General features: G+C 37.7%; 1 protein-coding gene across 3 annotated transcripts in view; it reads right to left on the bottom strand.

Moving 5' to 3' along the window:
• The window catches only part of LOC137605414 (dehydrogenase/reductase SDR family member on chromosome X), a 25,262-nt gene extending 7,252 nt beyond the window's left edge, over positions 1 to 18,010 (bottom strand). The window contains exons 1-3 of one of the 3 annotated variants that reach the window (XM_068330093.1): positions 17,643 to 18,010; positions 16,482 to 16,589; positions 10,352 to 10,420 (exon numbers count right to left, since the gene is read on the bottom strand). In XM_068330093.1, the coding sequence (XP_068186194.1) occupies positions 10,352 to 10,420; positions 16,482 to 16,589; positions 17,643 to 17,748 (283 nt within the window). In that variant the 5' untranslated portion in view covers positions 17,749 to 18,010. The remainder of the gene's footprint in view (positions 1 to 10,351; positions 10,421 to 16,481; positions 16,590 to 17,642) is intronic. The other 2 variants (XM_068330094.1, XM_068330095.1) reach the window with 2 other exon arrangements.
• Positions 18,011 to 18,356: the final 346 nt, after the last annotated feature.

Genomic DNA, 18,356 nt, shown 5'->3' with positions numbered 1-18,356 from the left:
TCAGTCCCCATTTTAACCCGTGAATTGAAATCTCACCTCTTTACAAACTGCTTCAAATTGTATCTTCTCCCCGCAGCCATCTTTCCATGTATGGCTTTAATTTCAGCTTCTAAAGCACCTTTATAGGAAAACCTATTATGTGAAATTAAATGTTTGTTTTTTTGTTATTTTCTTTATGTAAAATTTCATCACCAAATAGTATACTTTTGTAAAAAATAACAATCTTAACAGTACATACTAAAAACTTATTTATAAGTAAATTAAAGAATAACTGCTAAATGATGTGCCAACCATCCATTTATTTTTTGTAGATGAGACGACCATAATCGTCTCATATGCAGCCACTTTTTCTTTGCAGGGTTACTGCAGCCTATCCCAGCAGACTACGGGTGAGAAGCGGGGTAAACCTCGGACGCATAGCCGGGGCATCACGGAGACACGCACACACTCACACTTATGAACCATTTAGATTGATCAATCCATTTAAATTGCATGTTTTTGTTGTGAGGCAACAGTGCTACTCCTTTTTACAAAATTTTCTCTCTTTTTTTTCAACTGTGCCACGTTCAGGTGTTCTTTTTCTGATGCTCCCTCTGGTTTCCAGTGGAATGCTTTGCTCTCAAATATAGTTTTCATGAACATAAGACAGGAGTAATATTGTAAGTCAGACCCAGAAAGAGAAATAGGTCTGGGATCAACAACTAGAATACTAAAATAGAAAAAGAAAAAGAAAAAGAAACAACAGAAGGAAATCAATCAAGTGTCTTTCAAATAAATGGACTATGTAAGTTAAATGGTGTAAATGGTGTTCTATAACACAATAGCCCTCAATCCAAAAAAATAGACCTCCAAATTTACGTTATAGTCAGAGAAGACTTACAAAATATCCTTGGTTAGCCTTTGGTTGAATTTGATGAATCCTTTCTGAACAAACAGCTGCTGTCAAAGTATGAAAGCACAAATGGACTGTGTTCATACACAAGAAAACAAGGACATAATATTTGTTCCTCCCTTTCACTCAGCAAAGGCTGTAGAGGGTCAAACATATTTAACAAAGCCGGGAAGAGGAGAACAGGGAGGAAGAGACATGATGGAGCTGATAGGGAGAAAGACCGCTATGACAGATGAGAATGCAGCCATCCCCCGATGACAGTCTGATAGCAGCCTTATCTCCAAGCCACGCCACTCATCTCATGCTGTGTGTGTGTGTGTGTGTGTGTGTGTGTGTGTGTGTGTGTGTGTGTGTGTGTGTGTGTGTGTGTGTGTGTGTGTGTGTGTGTGTGTGTGTGTGTGTAAGAGTGTAAGAGAGTAGAAGTAGAAGCAAAAAGAAAGAGACAGAACCAGAGTAAGAGCATTTGTTCATTGTAGTTTATCTCAGTCTGTACAATTGGGTTATATACCAGCAGACAAATGTGTATTTGCCAGTAAATCTGTGTGTGATAGAGAAAGTGTGTGAGTGTGTGTCCTGCCTATCAGTCCTCTCCTGTCCTCTTAAGCTGGCTCCCCAAAGGCTGGGTCTTTTCAGTGAGGCAAGTCATATCAAGACAGTCCACTGGGAGTGAAATGCCATCGATCGGTCACGGTTCAGCCGCTGTCAGCTCTCAATAAAGACAGACAAACACAAGGAAAATAATGTTTTTCTTAACAAGAAATTATCTGAAATATAGTAACAGGAGATGTCTGAAGACCAACTATGCCGTTTTCAGAGTATGTCCGTTCAAACCCCATTTACTGAATTAGAATGTTTTGAGCTGCATGCTTACTTAAATTAAACTGTAAATCAATTTTGAGTAAGTGCACAAGAAGCAAGATGTGTTTGAGTATTTTTGGATTTTGTTTGCAGAAATTAATCACAGTTTATCTTATCTTACTGCCATTTCAATTCAATGTTATCCCAAGGTTTCATATTAATTTCAAATGAACAAACTTCCATCCTTGTTGACAATGATAAAGTGGAACACCACTGTTACATTGTTCTAAAATACACACTAAAAATATGAATGAAACACTATTGTGATTGTTCTAATATTTCAGTGGATGAAACCTAAAAATGCTGTGTAAGTATGAAGTAGAAATAAATGGAAATATTCAAGAATTCAAAATAGCTTTTTGCTACAGTACAATAAATGATTGTATAACTGTATAAAATACAGTAGATATTTTCCACTACAAATGCATATTGATGACTGGTCTCTTTCCTTACTAAAAATCAATAATACAGGCAAACCTCGGTTTCCAACCACAATTTGTACCAGAAGGCTGTTCAAATGCTGATTTGTTCGAATTCGAAATACATTTTTCCCATTACAGTACAAATAATGTAAAGGTCTTAATCCATTCCAAGACATTAGAGAACTACCGTTTTTCAACATAATATGTTATTTCATAATGTCATTTATATATCAAATTGTATAGTAATGAAACATATCAAACAAATGTAAAAGAAAGAAGTAAACACAAGAAAGAAAGAAAGAATGAAAGAAAGAAAAAAAGAAAGAAAGAAAGAAAAACATCAACGTAATCAGGTTAGCCTAAGGTACGAGCTACTGTCGTCTTTTGGACAGAAGTTTACGGTAACGTAACTCGTACCATAGGCAATGGAATGCAAATTAAATAAAAAATTATTGAATACAGTAAACTAAAATAAAAATCACATTACAGTTAAAGCATAAGAACAATAAAGATAAACATTTTTACTTTTGTGGTGGTGAGCAGTTGGCATACGTGAATGTTGGAGAGGGAGAAGAGGAGAAGGATGGATGTTGCTGCGTTTGTTCCGCGTTCGACTTCCAATTTTTGTTTGACTTCTAAGACAAAATAATCCAGAATTTTTTGGTCGAATTCCGATTTGTTCAATGTCCAATGTGTTCGTAAACCAAGGTTTGCTTGTAATTAATAATCAATGTCAAAACAAGAGAATCCCAGTTAGAAAATTCATTTGAATTAATCAGAAGTGAATGAACAGCGGGATTCCATTCTAATGTTTCAGTTTCAGGGTCCTGTTATTGAGCAAGATTGTTCACAGTCACACTCAGTTATTACTGGAGCATTCAAACGGAAAAGAACCCGTGATTTTCCGAGTGAAAATCAATCCAAGTATGAAGCACAAATGATAACCTTACAAGTGAAAGGTGCAAGTACCAATTTTGTTATTGATTCACTATTATTTTTTATTTTTACCTAAAAAAGCAACATTATTTTGCTGCAGTGGGCGTTTTGTCCTACCACCAAAATGCACCATGTTACCTTTTGAAGTCAGCAACATTAAGAAATTCTTTCATGTAAAATCAACAATTTATAACCGCTGAAAAATTTATGGACTGCCGATTTAACTTTTTCATTTCCATTTCCTGTACTCTATGAACGACTGATTTTTCATTATTTTAAATGCAACAGGCTGAGAAGCAATAACTAGCATTTTTTGTCTGCAGTTTAGAATTTAAAATATGATGACAAATTGTGCCTGTTAAACAATCAGAACATTTTTAGTACAAGAGCCAAATGTAAAAAAACAAACAAATTAAAACCAATTCCAAGTTTGTTCCCTCTGCTCTTATTGTTCAGAGGTAAAAAGAGCAGAAAAATCCCAGTATGCTCTTTTTGTGCATACTGTACTGGGATTGTTCAACTATTATATGAAAATATTGAAGTATAGAAGAGCAAAATGAAAAAATTATCGAACAAAATCTAAAAATTATTGCAAAATGTTTTTACCTTTATTTATTATGATATTTCTCTTTTAATTGCTGTTATCTTTTTGCTTCACTTTAAAAAATAACAATCAAACTAGATAGTTCATCAGTTCAGTTAAAAATAAACTCATGGTTTTATTTTCAAAAGAACACTCAGAGAAATGAAACAATTTCCTGAGAATAATTTCTTTGAACATCCCCTTGCAGTTGGAACAGTTGGAACTTAAATTTAACATTTGCCACTTTTTCAGTCATAAACCTGTTTTATCTAATCCATTCACCTTTGCAAAGGTTCTCCAATCTATCAATGAAAATCTCACCTTAACATTATTCTGATGCACTGGTACACATTTAACACAAACTGCCCCTAACATCTTAATGAATGCAATTACAGTCTGCATCCCAAAGAACACATCATCTGTTTTTAAGGTAGATAAAGCCCATGCCCCATACTCACAAATCATTGCCAAAAAAATCAATTTCTGGCCTTCAGTTCTCTGCTCTATTTTGTAATTCATTGCAAAACTGAATAACTTTAAAAAGGCAATACAATCAAAAATAATGATGGAGGACCGCCTGCCTCTCTTACCATAAATCCCCTCTTTCCACCTGGCTTTAACATGAATCTTGTGTCCTCATTGTGCCTGCAGTAGACATGATTAAGCTGGATTACACCTAAATCTGATATTAAAATACATCACTGGTAAACACAACAAATTCTCCTTTGCTTGTGAAAAGACCTGAGATGTTCCAACACTGACTTCTTTCAAAACTGGTGGTAAACACCTCTCTCTGCTGTAGCAATGTGGTTATAAGGACTGAACATCATTGAAGATGTTTGTTTTACTCAATTCTGCTCCAAATACAACACAGTAAAGATGACTGTAAGGACACAAAATCACTTGAACCTGTCCTCACATTTTGGATCACATCATACCATAACTTTTCATTTACACTCTCTAAAGCAATGAATAAAACAGATTGGAAAAACAACAGGGTGACTGGGCTATGCATTACTTCCACTGACAATGCATTTTTATTCTTTTATAATACAATAATTTCCCCCCAAAGTCTTTAAGATGTTGTAATAGTTTTATATTCCTTCTGAATTTTTTTTTCAGGTCAACGGCAAAAAATTTACTAGTGGAAGAGTTTAGGTTAAATAGAAGGAAGCAGCTGTCATCACACACACGCACACACGCATGCATGCACGTGCGCGCACACACACACACACACACACACACACACACACACACTATTCACAAAGTGTTACGTTCAGGTGCACCATGACTAAAGCTAGTGGGGATGCAGCAGCCTGGGGTAAAAATCCAGAAATAACCTTTATCTTCACATTTGAGTGTGTTCATTATTATCATAAAGTAAAATGCTTTAAGCCTCATTGACTAAACCCCAATCACAGTCTAAGCCATTAGCATATTTCCACAGGATTGCACTCAAGGTTTTCTAGGGACAGTGACTTTATTATACCAGGTAATACACTCTCTCCTACAGTTTAACAAATCAACATAAAAAAAGAATAAAACAAATGTATACTATCACTATTCTTACATCTGTCCAAACTTACACAATCACAAACACATTGAAAAGAAAACAACATGATGAAAAAAATATTAATGATATTTATGATGTCAAGACTGTTTACCACATTCTCCAGTGATGTGAGAGAAACCGATGATGGCGGTAAAGCATCTATAAGATAATTTGCCAATCGCTGAGGTGTATCTAAAGACCCTTGATGTCTATGGAAGCGGGAATCAGCCCACGGTTCTTATTACTACTGTGAGGAACAGGACGGATGTTTGGGGACTAGAAAGCAAGGACACACAAGAGCAGTCTTAATGAAGTCTTCCTGGCTGACACGCCACCTTATTCAATTATTGAGAGGATGGATCAGCCGATCAGACTGATCTGGTTCATCACAACATCACTGGCAGGAAGAAAGATAAGAGAGTAAACTCAAGTGTATCAGAACCAACGTCACACTTTACATGATTCACTAACTTAAGTAATTTGAGCACCTGTGTAAATTAGGACAATCCATAAAATAGACTCAAAAAGGAACAGTTTGCATCTTGTGTCACCTTTTCTGCTCAGTGATATATGTTTGATATGAGTAGCTTCATTTTCTTTTTGCCTGAAACATTAACTTATTAATTAATGTCTAGTACTCAAAAGACACCATCATATTCTAGGGAATTAAATAATTCATTCGTAAACAGGTAATAAATAGTGCAAATGTGAATAAAAAATAACTCCTTTCGCAGGCAGTGACTGTTCCCGGGCCTCAGAGCAGAACGCAATGTAAAAAGGATGCAGGTATTTGTTCATGTGCTGGTTTGTTCAACACGTAACAGGGGAAAAGAGAAAGTACAAACTGAACTTAATAGTACTAGGAAAGTGTGTGTGTGTGTGTGTGTGTGTGTGTGTGTGTGTGTGTGTGTGTGTGTGTGTGTGTGTGTGTGTGTGTGTGTGTGTGTGTGTCCGTGTGTCTGTATCATCATCATTAGAAATGTGGCGTCATACAAGGCAACAAGTTGATATCTAGAGTTTTTCTGAAATCTAGTGCGTTATATCAACATTTCCATCTTCCATCAAGCCGAGACATTTCGACTCATCAAATAATTTGTGTGATGCTGTGATGCAAAAGCCTATTAGTGAAGAGATTGTGCAGACGTCACGTGTCCGGTTATCAGTTTGACATTGATGTCGGAATGGAGGACGAGCTTATCTCCGCTGAATGTGGACACCTGAAGCTGTGTGACACAATTGGGTTTAGCCACAGAGATTGGATGAAAGAGGAAGGGGTATGAGAAACATTCGGTGAGGAGGTTGAGGTTACGGTTTCAGTGTGAACACGCCATCCATAAGTGCCTCTGGTCGCTGGATTTTATCCAGTACATTACACACAGTTGGTGAATTGGTTTAGATAATCTGAATAAGCCGTTGTGCGTGCTGCAGAGGTAAAGGAGTGTTTGTGTGTGATTTTTTTGAGAAATGAGCGGATAAACGAAGTATAAACAGTAAATGTCACAGAGAACATTTTGTGGTAAACACTGAGCACACCCAAACACTGCTAACCTCTTACATCCAAAGAGTCCATTGTTTTCTCTTTACTTTACATACTAAAAACATATTGATTTAAAAAGTCCCGTTCAACATCAACCTCTTTTTAAAATTGACTTTGCGCATTTTTTTAGAGAAACACCCCTGATACCTTTATCTGAGTTAAATTAACCCAAACCATATCAAGCAACATAAAAATTAAGTATCTCCAAGAATATCCCAACTGTAGAAACATGTACTGGATCATGTTATTGGCATGTCAAAAGTGGAGAGTCCACCATCCCATAATACTGTGGAATTGGTTGAGTGAGCGAGTGTGATAGCAGCAACTCTGGGCAGCTTTTGACTGTAAAGAGGCCTGAGGAGGAGGATTACTGCTGCTATCAATTCAGACGACACACACAACCCAAATCCAGACAGCGTTTCCATTCAGGGCCTGTTGTGTCTTTACTCTGGACTGTTCTGCACTAACACAACCAAAACATGTATACTGTGTGTGTGTGTGTGTGTGTGTGTGTGTGTGTGTGTGTGTGTGTGTGTGTGTGTGTGTGTGTGTGTGTGTGTGTGTGTGTGTGTGTGTGTGTGTGTGTGTGTGTGTGTGTGTGTGTGTGTGTGTGAAATGAATGCTCCGATGCTGCGGGACAGGTGTGATTGTACAGTAATACATTCAAGTGTGCGATCTGCTCAGGTGCTGCCACAACAGGTGGTCTGCTGTTAAAGGAATAAGCGCAGACGATGACCGCTAAACTGGAGAGAGACAAAATACCTCAGCTTTAGCACCTGAGAAATTAATGGTGCTGATACTTAGCAACGCCAATCGTTCAATGCTCCACACACATGGCTTCTTTTAAATAATATAGTACATTATTATATTTTTAATGCATTTAAAATCGTATTTGTTCGTGTTCACGTCACCCTGAAATTCCCTCAAAGAGCTGTTAACAGATTTCCTGTTTGAGCCCACATATATACTCTGAGCTGTCTCCTATTTCTCCTGACAAATGCGCAAGTACTGGGAAAGATGCCAAAGGGCGTTTGGAGAGAGATGTATAAAGCTCCTGCCTCACATACTAATAAGAATTCATTACTGTCTCATTCAACCGTGCACAAACACACACACACATCTCAACACATTCTCATTCTGTGCACAAGCATCTGGCAACAGACAAGCCCTTGTCCCTCATGCCTCAGTGCCTGCCAATTACAATAGGAGTAATCAATTCCACCACGGCCGAGTCCAGGGAAATCGACTTCAATGACACCAGCTACATGGCCAATGTCTCTGTACCTGACAGCCATTTACACACTAGCAGGGTGCCCACTGCTGCTCCCCGTGCAACACAAAACACAGCTGTCTCCCCCACAGGCAGCTCTTAATGCACTAACCTCACATATATCCACAGGTCAGCTCTGCCACACAGAACTATGAAGCACTCAACTATTAGATCAATATATAGTTATATCAAGTTTTGTATTATCTTGTGGTCACTCATCATTTTAATGACCAAGTAAAAAAGAAAACACCTTTTCCTTTCTTTTTTTACAAAAGATTTTTTCACACCAGCCAATGAAAGTTGCTTCAATTTCAAAAAGTTTTAATTTCACTTTGAACTTACCAAGTCAAAAAAATTTTTTGAGTAAATTAATCTTTTTTCCTCTAAAACTATTGAGAAATTTTCAATTACAAGAAAATGAAAATATGATTAAAATGATGGTAAGAAAAATAATGTTGTAAAGATTTGTCATTGTGTGAGGTAAGAATCTTACTTTGCTAGCCATGAATGAACAACGATTATTGATACCGGATTGAAATTAGCTCTAATTTTGACTGGAATCATAATTGAAGACACCAATAACCAAAAAACAATGATCAATCCCAAGCACTCGCTAATTTAAAATTTACAAAGTTCTATTGAAGATCTGCTTCCTTTACAGGAAGAAGAAGGAGGCTTCTTTAGGGAGCCTCGTTTTTTTCCCGTCGTGTCAGAACCTCCTGACTTTGCTTCCTGCAGTGAGTATTAACATTTTGCCTGGGTACTTAACTTGAAAAAAAAATCTGTTTCCATTACATCACTTCTTCTAGACAGGCAAGAATCAGAGAAGGCAGGTTTTTAAGTACTGGCTGATCCAAAAATAAAGGCAACGGCATCAACCCCTCAAACACCTTTATAGCTATAAAATTCGATTTCAAACGTTACACCATCTAACTTGGCTGAAACGCCTGCTACAGTGATTTGAACCTGTGGTAGTAAATTCTGACAGTCTGGTCATTTGTCATTGCTAAATGGGACCCATGAATCACAACATAACTTGGCTGACTGCCTCCTGTTAGGTAAAAAAAAACAACTGTGGGTGTGCAGGAGCTTGCAAATGAACCCAGAGAATCTCTCACAACATTAAAGGAAGGAACGACTGATGAAAATCTATCAAGTCGTGTTCAGCAGAGCGACACACAGAACACATCAACAGATCGTGCTATCCTTTGTCTGGTTCTGAGTTGAGCGCCTGAAGATGCTCCTTGGTACTCACCCTTGGCACCAAAGCAGACATGTTTTAGGTCATTTTCATCCTCGTATCCACTTGAATTTAACTGACTTCCATATTTCTACAGTGGCTTGCATATTGAGAAACTTTCCTTGTTTGACAAAAGCAATACTTTTCTCACCACATATCTTCGTTAATTGTTCTTTCCCTTTTGCACCTCCACATGAAAAACTTGTAACTTGCAGCAGTCCCTTTACCACTGCCTGTGCTGTGGTGGACACAGACACAATGTACACAGTGACACACATTCATTTACACCTATCTGTGGAAGGCCTATATGGTTGTCTAATACAGTTGTAAGAAACCAACCTAGATTACGCTTTTAAAAGAACAAAATGAACAGTTACTTTTTTTAACATGACGACAATGTGTTACAGAATGATATGAATATTTCTTTCAACAAAAAGCAACAAGAATTGAAAGCCGTATCATGGAGAATTCAGTAACCGGTGTTTTTTACTTCCTGGAAGTAAACAGGTACCGACACACCTCTCAGGTTGGTAAACACTCAAGGCTACTTGGTGCAAAAGTAATAACTTATGAGCCTTTCCAGTCATGAAACGATGGTAAATTTTATGGGGCTATGAAGGTCGGACGAATCAATTTCCCAATGTGGGACGACGCTGTGAGCTTTCGGCAGTGAAGCAGTTCATTTCTTTGTGGTAATAATTTCTCTCCTTCCATCTCCATCACCTCCTCCGCACATCCATTCCTCCTCCACCTTGTCTTTTATTTTCCCTGTCTTCCTGTCCAATGTTTGTCATGTTCTTCTCCACCCCTCTTCCTCCTCCAGTCTGCCTCTCCTCTCTAACAGTTTGCTTGATTTATGTCACGTTGTATTTTTATCAAAGTCTTTTTCCTTATAGCCTCACAGCAGATATTGAACAACTGCTATGGGAGCCTTGTGTGGCTTTGTGTGTAATATCTGCTCGTAATCCATTGTGTGTGTGTGTGTGTGTGTGTGTGTGTGTGTGTGTGTGTGTGTGTGTGTGTGTGTGTGTGTGTGTGTGTGCGCGTGCGCGCGCACTCACCTTTGGCCTCAGTATACTCTTCACAGATCCTTCTGATAGCTCTCAGACCCTCCTGCTCATCCCTCCCACCTGAAATCAGAGACCTTCATGAAATGATGGTCGGTCCTTAGAGGCCTTGAAAAATAACGCTGATTCTCATTTCTTTGTTGTCTTACCTTGTAAAAAAAATATTTCCAAAAATGTTTGGTTTAAATGAAAAAAATAAAAAAATTGCAAATTACTTTAGAAATATAAGTAATTATACAGTCAAACACGCATAAGTTATTAAAATTAAAATTAGTCTGATGGCTACAAGGCTTGATTGAAACAATGAGTCATAATGTTTGAACTAAGCCAGCAAATTAGAAACATCTACAAGACATTTTTTTTCTCCATATAAAACCTACATGTTTATTAGCAGTACGAGTGAATCAAATTAGGTATCGTTTTAATGACATGTACAGTATAGTGATATGAAAAAGAAAAAAAGTCTATTCATATCAAGAAAGTCTCATTTTGGTAGATCAATTCCCTTTGAACAAAACACCCTACTGTCCTACTTCTTCCTGAATTCAGCTCTTCATCACACCTGCACCTTTTTTCAATTACAAGTAAAAGTTCATGTGATCTGTGTCACGATCACACAATGAGTGGCACTGCTGCCTCACAGCAGAAAGGATCCTTTCATCTACAAGATGAATGTTTCTTATGGAGTTGCAGGTACTTAACCTCCTGCGAGATTATTATTAGCACACTAAAGTGTTGGTCTCCCACCCAACACTATAGTGAGCCACTCGATTCACATAATTCATAATTCTCCATGTCAGGTTTTTCTGTTTAGGTGGTGTATGGGTAGATCATGCAGATGTTTTTTTGCATTGAAATCCACATTAAAGCATTTTCAGATACCATAACACCAACAAGAGATTAGAGAACAACGAGCCTGTGAAAGATGCATCGTCCGCTACCAGCCCCGACTCTCCATGGGCCACACTGAACATTAGGAAGACTTTGCCTCAGGATTGGTTATATGAAGTCTTTTTAATGTCCAGGCCTACTGATGGGACATTTGCATATGCTGCTCATCTGGGTATCAAGTGGGACATTTCACAGTAGCAGTGGGTGTGTGAAAGGAGTTTCACAGCCTGGTGAAAGTTCCAGTCATTATGACTCGAGGACAGACGTTGTGAGGATGGCTGCATACAAATGAGAAGAAAATATTCAGGATAAACAATCTGAGAATCTGAAAAAGACAAATTTACAGCACCTCTTTCATTCAGAGGGCAACGGAAAACCACAAACAAACACAGAGATACTTATAGTTTCATTGGTACAAATCAGCTCCAACGTTCAGTCAACTAAGTGAATTGTTAATCAATGAAACATTGATTTACACAACGTTAAAACATTAACTGCCTCCCATTTCTGCTGAATTGGAGCGAAACGACAGCTTAAACACACACACACACACACACACACACACACACACACACACACACACTAGTGGCAGATTATCACGCAGGTCTTTCTACAAGGGCACAGCATCATTTACCCTGATGCACTGTGGTTCAGGCGCAGCTGAAGGATGCAGCTCTTGTGGGTGAAGTGTCGGGGGGGAGAGGTCACTCAAACACACACAGAACAAGCGCAGATGACTTTCACACAACACAGACACCATTGGAGCAACACTCTCTGGAAATATTACATATCAAATCTCAAATTAAAATAACCACTGATTAAAAATATGCCCTAAGGTGTCGCTTTGTTGGGAAACGGTTTTGGGCAAGGAGCTAAAAAAATTAACCTAATTAATCAACTTGGCTGTTCTAGCTGAAGCTCAACTATTGGATAAAATGATTGTAACAAGAAAAAGTAAGTCCTCATGTTTGCAAAATTACACTATAATGAGTATATTAAACAGATGGATGTTCGGTGATCTGATTAGTTCGTCAAACCACACAAGGTCCTATTGAACCTTCCTGTTTTTACTGTTTGTGCTTTAATATCTAGCACTATCAAACTTAAAGGCTCTGGTTTCCAACACAAATTAACTTAAGTTTCATCACTTATCTTAGAAATACACAAAGACGCATTATTTTGATGCATAATTTACTCAAAAGCACTTCAACGGTAGATTTTTCCAGCTAACAGCCAACTCTATTTTAAGGCAGAGAATCAAACCATAAACTCACACAATGCTATCACTCCACCTGAAATATGAATCTCCTGCTTTATGGGAGAGGAATCCACTTCACTATAAATATTCCCACTTCATGAATTATCTCAGCAGGTCTGGATATTTGAAATGGAGATTTACACAGAGGCCTGTGGGATCAGCTTTGACACACATACGACCAGAACTACAACAGACGCGTCACAGAAGTTCTTCACGTATTGATTTGTTTGGTGTCATCATAGGACCAGTTTTAATGAGTTGCTGCAAGTATTCATCATTCAGCAGCTGCAGATTTTTTTTTTTCTTTCTGTTTGATAGCACAAATTAAAGTAATTTAGGGACTGAGTACTTCATCATACATCTGGATATCTATAACAACTCCATCTGATTTCCATGTTGCACTTTTTTATTGCAGTAATATAGCAAATACAGAATATGATGTTTCACCGCAGCATCACAACCTTCAACCTAACTAACCACTTAACTACTAATTTTATTTATTGTTAAATTTAATGGGCATGGACAGTTAAAATTAAAAATGCTGCGTTTATTCATTCATGCATTTTTAACTGCTTCATCCGCTGTAGCGAGTCGTGGGGAGCTGGAGCCCATCCCAGCTGTCTTAGGGTGTGAGGCGGGGGAAACTCTGGCGCGGCGCCAGAGCACCGCAGAGCCACACAGAGACAGACAACCATGCACGCAGGCACTCATACACTACGGGAAATTTGTAACTGCCGCTACCCACAATGCCACCGTGGTTTGTCTGTGGTTTGTCGTGATGGCCTGATGACTGAGTGAAATGACAACAAATCCAATACGTGTGAATAAAAAATGATAGTAATGTTAATTTAATGGGACCAGCGGAAATGGCAAAGTCCTACAGGGGAATACTTTCTAAGAACCACTAGTAGAAATTGAGACAAAATGGAAAATACATTAAATTGGGAGGCAGCACTATTTAACAAGTCAGTTGTTTTATTTATTTTTTGAGCTTCGCTCGACAACAGATCCCCCTCCCCTCCATGAACCATTCTAACATGAACAGTCAAAAGATTAAAATAATCAATCTAATTAATTACCTGTATTGTGATTAAAATTAATTTACATTAAATTCACATATCGAGATAAAATGTAAGAAACTTTTAAAAGTGTCTACACCCAGATGGATTTTGTGCAATGCATAAAATAATGTATAGGCATTATAAACATTGCATTTGCCATACATTCAAAACCATAATTAGCATTTTATTAGAAAGAAATCCACTTAGAAACTGAGTGAGCTGATCTGCAGCGCTTACATTTGAGCCTCTCCCCTTTTCTGATGCATAGTTAATATGGCGACCACTAAGGATTCACAGCGTAATGGCTTTTGGCATATTTAATAGTGTAAACACACTTACACACTCAAACTGTCTGGGCTAGTCCAGAAGTGTGTCATTTGAGACATAGCATTTGACATCTACAGCTTAGATAACATAGACATAAGATGTGCATTTACATACAGTACAAAGTCAACAGACATCATGAACATTTAATTGTTTGAAGTAGTTTTTTACTATAATCATTTAATTAATCAATTATTTTGGTAACTATAGCTATAAATTAAGTAAGAGTCTGTAATAAAGACATTATAGAAAAAAAAGCAATAGAAGCACATTTAATAATACGAAATCAAATATTTGGATTTTTTTTTTAAATTATAAAATGTTGTTAAGAATACCTAGAAAAGCAGACTATAATTTCTGGCATCTACATAGTTGTGTACTTATTTTGTGATCCATTTATGACCTAACATGCCTCTAAGGATCTTAACGGTATCTCGTGTAGATGTGTGACCACAGTCTAAGATTTGAAAGCTCATGGATTGTACAGTAAGCTCCAAAACGTGGAAAAACTGTGTGGAGCATGTCCACAGGATACCAATGCAGTATGAGTCACATGTACGGCCACTGCAGACACCCTCCTGGTCATTCTGCTAGTCAGTAGAGATTATTGAATGATGCCAATCAGTTTGTCTGAGAGAAAAAATTGTTGTTTGGTTAAAAATGGCTTAATAGATATTGACTTTTTGAGATTTTTTTGTGTGTGTGAACAACAAAGCATAAACCACTTCCTTCTATTTATATTCAAATCATACGTGTCCTGGAATTAAAGCAGATCTTGTTCGAATAAAAAAAAAAGAACAGCCTCGTATAATACTAAATTTCCATTAAACAACTGGATTGATGACAGCTCTTTAGTCCATGTGGATGTAAAAAGTCTTTATATTTTCAGGTGTAGTATAACACATATTCTTAAAATGCAAACTAACCCTTTTGATGTCATCCTAAGCCATAAGACAGATCAGTGAGGAGTCAAGCGCTATCTGAACATGCTGGTGGCCATCTGGTGCTGTAAGGATCTCTGACAGCGACAGGATTTCAGTGGGCACACAGAGGGATCCATTAACATGAATGCTCTATTCTTTACTATACTAATAAGTAAGAACTGTTGCCACTTTATCCAGTTGGACTGAAACTAATACACATCAAATCTTTTGGAGTACAGCCATTCAGGCATTTATTTTAATCGGTTGGAGTTTGCATCACAGACCTCAATGGCAAGTGTTCAAAACAAGACGTGATAACCTAAGTAAGGGAAGGAGCATCCTGCAGTTTAGGAAGTTATTTTGCAGTGATTAATTCATCTACTAAATTACATGTATGTTAATTAAAAAAATAAACGGGTCTTTTTCACAACCAACATCTCTTTTATTCTTCCTCTATTAATGCTGCAGTGAAAACAGACAAAACTAATCTCAGATCTGTTTGGCAGTGATTAAGGAATTCCTCTCATTATCTCAATGAGACAAGACTCATTTCTGTCAGCAGCTTCATATCTGCATAAACACACATAAGATGGCTTTGTCAAGTTTCCAAAGCAGGAGATTCAGAAAATTTTAAAGTAACATGAGTTCAGAGAATTTGTGTCTGTGCATGTCTGACTTACTCTACATAAGAGCTGCAACAGTATGAGAGTTTCAAGGAAAGAAAACCATCTCAGAATATATGATGACAGTATGAATTTAGTAGTGGTACTCTCCATATGTACAAAACACAAAACCAGTGAAGTTGGCACTTTGTGTAAATCGTAAATAAAGACAGAATACAATGATTTGCAAATCCTTTTCAACTTATATTCAATTGAATACACTGCAAAGACAAGATATTTAATGTGCGAGTTGAGAAAGTTTATTTTCTTTTGCAAATAATCATCAACATCAGCGAAGCCAGTGGCGTTTCTGGGTGTTGTTGATAATAGGTTTTTGCTTTGCATAGTAGAGTTTTAATTTGCACTTACAGATGTAGTTACTGACAGTGGTTTTCTGGTGCTCCTGAGCACATGTGGTGATATCCTTCACACAGTGATGCCAGCTTGTGATGCAGTACCTCATCATTTTTGCCACTTGTGCCAGCTTTTTTGAAACACGCTGCAGACATCAAATTCCAAATGAGCTAATATTTGCAAAATATAACAAAGTTTACCAGTTTGAACAATAAGTGTATTTGCTGTGTATTCAATTGAATATAGGTGGAATGGGATTTACAAATCATTGTTTTTATTTACGATTTACAAAACACGCCAACTTCACCGGTTTTGGGTTTTGTACACTGATCCATAAGGGTATAAACGAGTAATGTACTACATACTATGTCATATTTAAAACTTACACCCTTTTCTACATGCTATCTGACTTTTTGTGATTCTGCAATTTAATAACGGTTACAATTTAACAAAGTTTCTATGGAAGGCTTAATTTCTCCGTGTTCATCTCTCCCTTTAAGTGTTTCATAATTGTTAAAGGTAGTGCAAAACTAAGACTTTAGTAGTAGAAAAACCATTGTTGATTTCTCCAGTAAATTTATATGAAATGTATGTAAGCCAGCCTGTCCTCATCTTTCTTGTGTTCCAGTGATGTGGTGCTTGATACCATACCTATGATAACATGCATCCCCAGTCTGGCCATGTGGCGGACTACCTCATAGCCAATTCCCTTGCCTCCTCCTGTCACTATGGCAACCCTGCCATCTTGTCTGGGCATCACTGACAGAGATGGAAGAGGATACACTGATATCAGAGAGAATATCTTTTGATAAAGTAGATGCTTCAAGGAAGGTCACACTTTCCAAGACATGACACATTATTCTTTTTCGACAATGCTCTGTGAAAATCATTTTACAAAGCTTTTTATATTCTTGTTGGCACTGAGTTACAAATATTTGCTTTCTCAAATAGTGCTGTGATGGCCTCGTTATGAATGACTCATATAGCATCATTTATATTGATTTCAGGATTAAGAATGTCAGTTTCTGAAAAGGTCAGATATCATGACTTAAGCATGAAAAAAAATTTTACTCTGCATAGAAATTGACTTTATTATGTGGTACCTCAAACTACCTAAAGTAAAGTGATGCTGATTCCACTTCATGTAAGAGTGGGTTACATGGGAAAGATTCACATGTTCATGACTTCTGATGCTGCTTGGATGTAGATGACTGTATTAATGAATGGCAAATGGCAACTCTGAAATGACATGAACCCAGCATGAGAATGAGTGTGCAGCATCATCAGATTCCACAGAGGTTTAAGACAAAGTCATGATTCTCCACATCAGTTTTTACTGGGCTGACTTGACTTGAACATCACCACGTTGCTCTGCATTGATATTCTCATCTTAAGGGCTTCTTCAGAAAGTAAAGCCAAAATGTTAAATTTCATATCTGAGATTTTCCATGGTATGTAAGTCAGGTGATGGATTGAAGAAATCTGAAAACATTTCTCGATTGACTTCCGAGTCCCGTTCTATATATGCTGATGATATGATGCTCTGCTAGAGACGTCCCTTTGGGACTTCCTGTCACGTGATGGGACTTCCTGTCACGTGATGGGACCCCTCTTCACGTCGCTTGGCAAAATATTTAGACGCTTTACAAGACGCACTTGTAGCAGAAGAGCTACCACTAAGTCGTTCTGTTAAGTTCGGCATGTAGAAGACAAGAAATAGCATTTTATTGATCGTATTTTATCTGCGTTAGGTTAGCTAGCGTTAGCATTAGCTTTGCACTCCAGAGCCGGACGCACCCCCCGCTGACTGACCTGATAACCTGACCGGCCGGCCGCACAGCTGACTCAACAACACCCGCAAACCCAGCAGGTACAGCCTGACGGCGGGTAGGAGACACAGCCGGAGAACAGCCAGCATAGCGACCCGGGCCAGCAGCGGAGGGAGCGGCGCACACAGGAGGAGACAGCCCGGGGAAAGGTTCCGTCAGTGGGACGCGTTCCAATATGAAATCACCCAGCCTCGCTTTTCTTCCTTGTCGCAAGACGGATAATAGTTAAGACCTTAGATACTGTTTAGAAATTGTTCACGTGGATTGAAATCATCCTTGTTTGCATATCTGAAACCAGAAAAAAAAAGTATTTAAATTAAAAAAATATAAAGGTAACTGACTACACAGTAATGGGGAATTCTGTATATATATATCTGTATGTAAATGTGAGTGTGAGATATTAAGAGTTATGTCATAGGAGACAAAACCCTCTCACAAATTAACCTTACACTCAACTTGTAAGCATGGAAATAAAATAAAAAAATCAAAAGTAAAGAATTCTTAAAAAATGGATATACTTGAGTGGCAAAAGGCACTTCTGTACTTGGTTGTTGTGGGTAGAAAGTTTCACAAAAAATAATGAACAGTTTTTCTTTTTTTTATTACGCTCCGGAAAAAATAAAAAACAAAAATACAAAAAGACAGACTTACACGACTTACCAAACCCATGACTACTGTAGACTACAACAATCATCCT

This window comes from Antennarius striatus, chromosome 12 (genome assembly GCF_040054535.1).
Source record: "Antennarius striatus isolate MH-2024 chromosome 12, ASM4005453v1, whole genome shotgun sequence".
NCBI lineage: Eukaryota > Metazoa > Chordata > Actinopteri > Lophiiformes > Antennariidae > Antennarius > Antennarius striatus.
The sequence above is the reverse complement of the archived record's forward strand: the minus strand, read 5'-3'. Positions and strand labels throughout refer to the sequence as shown.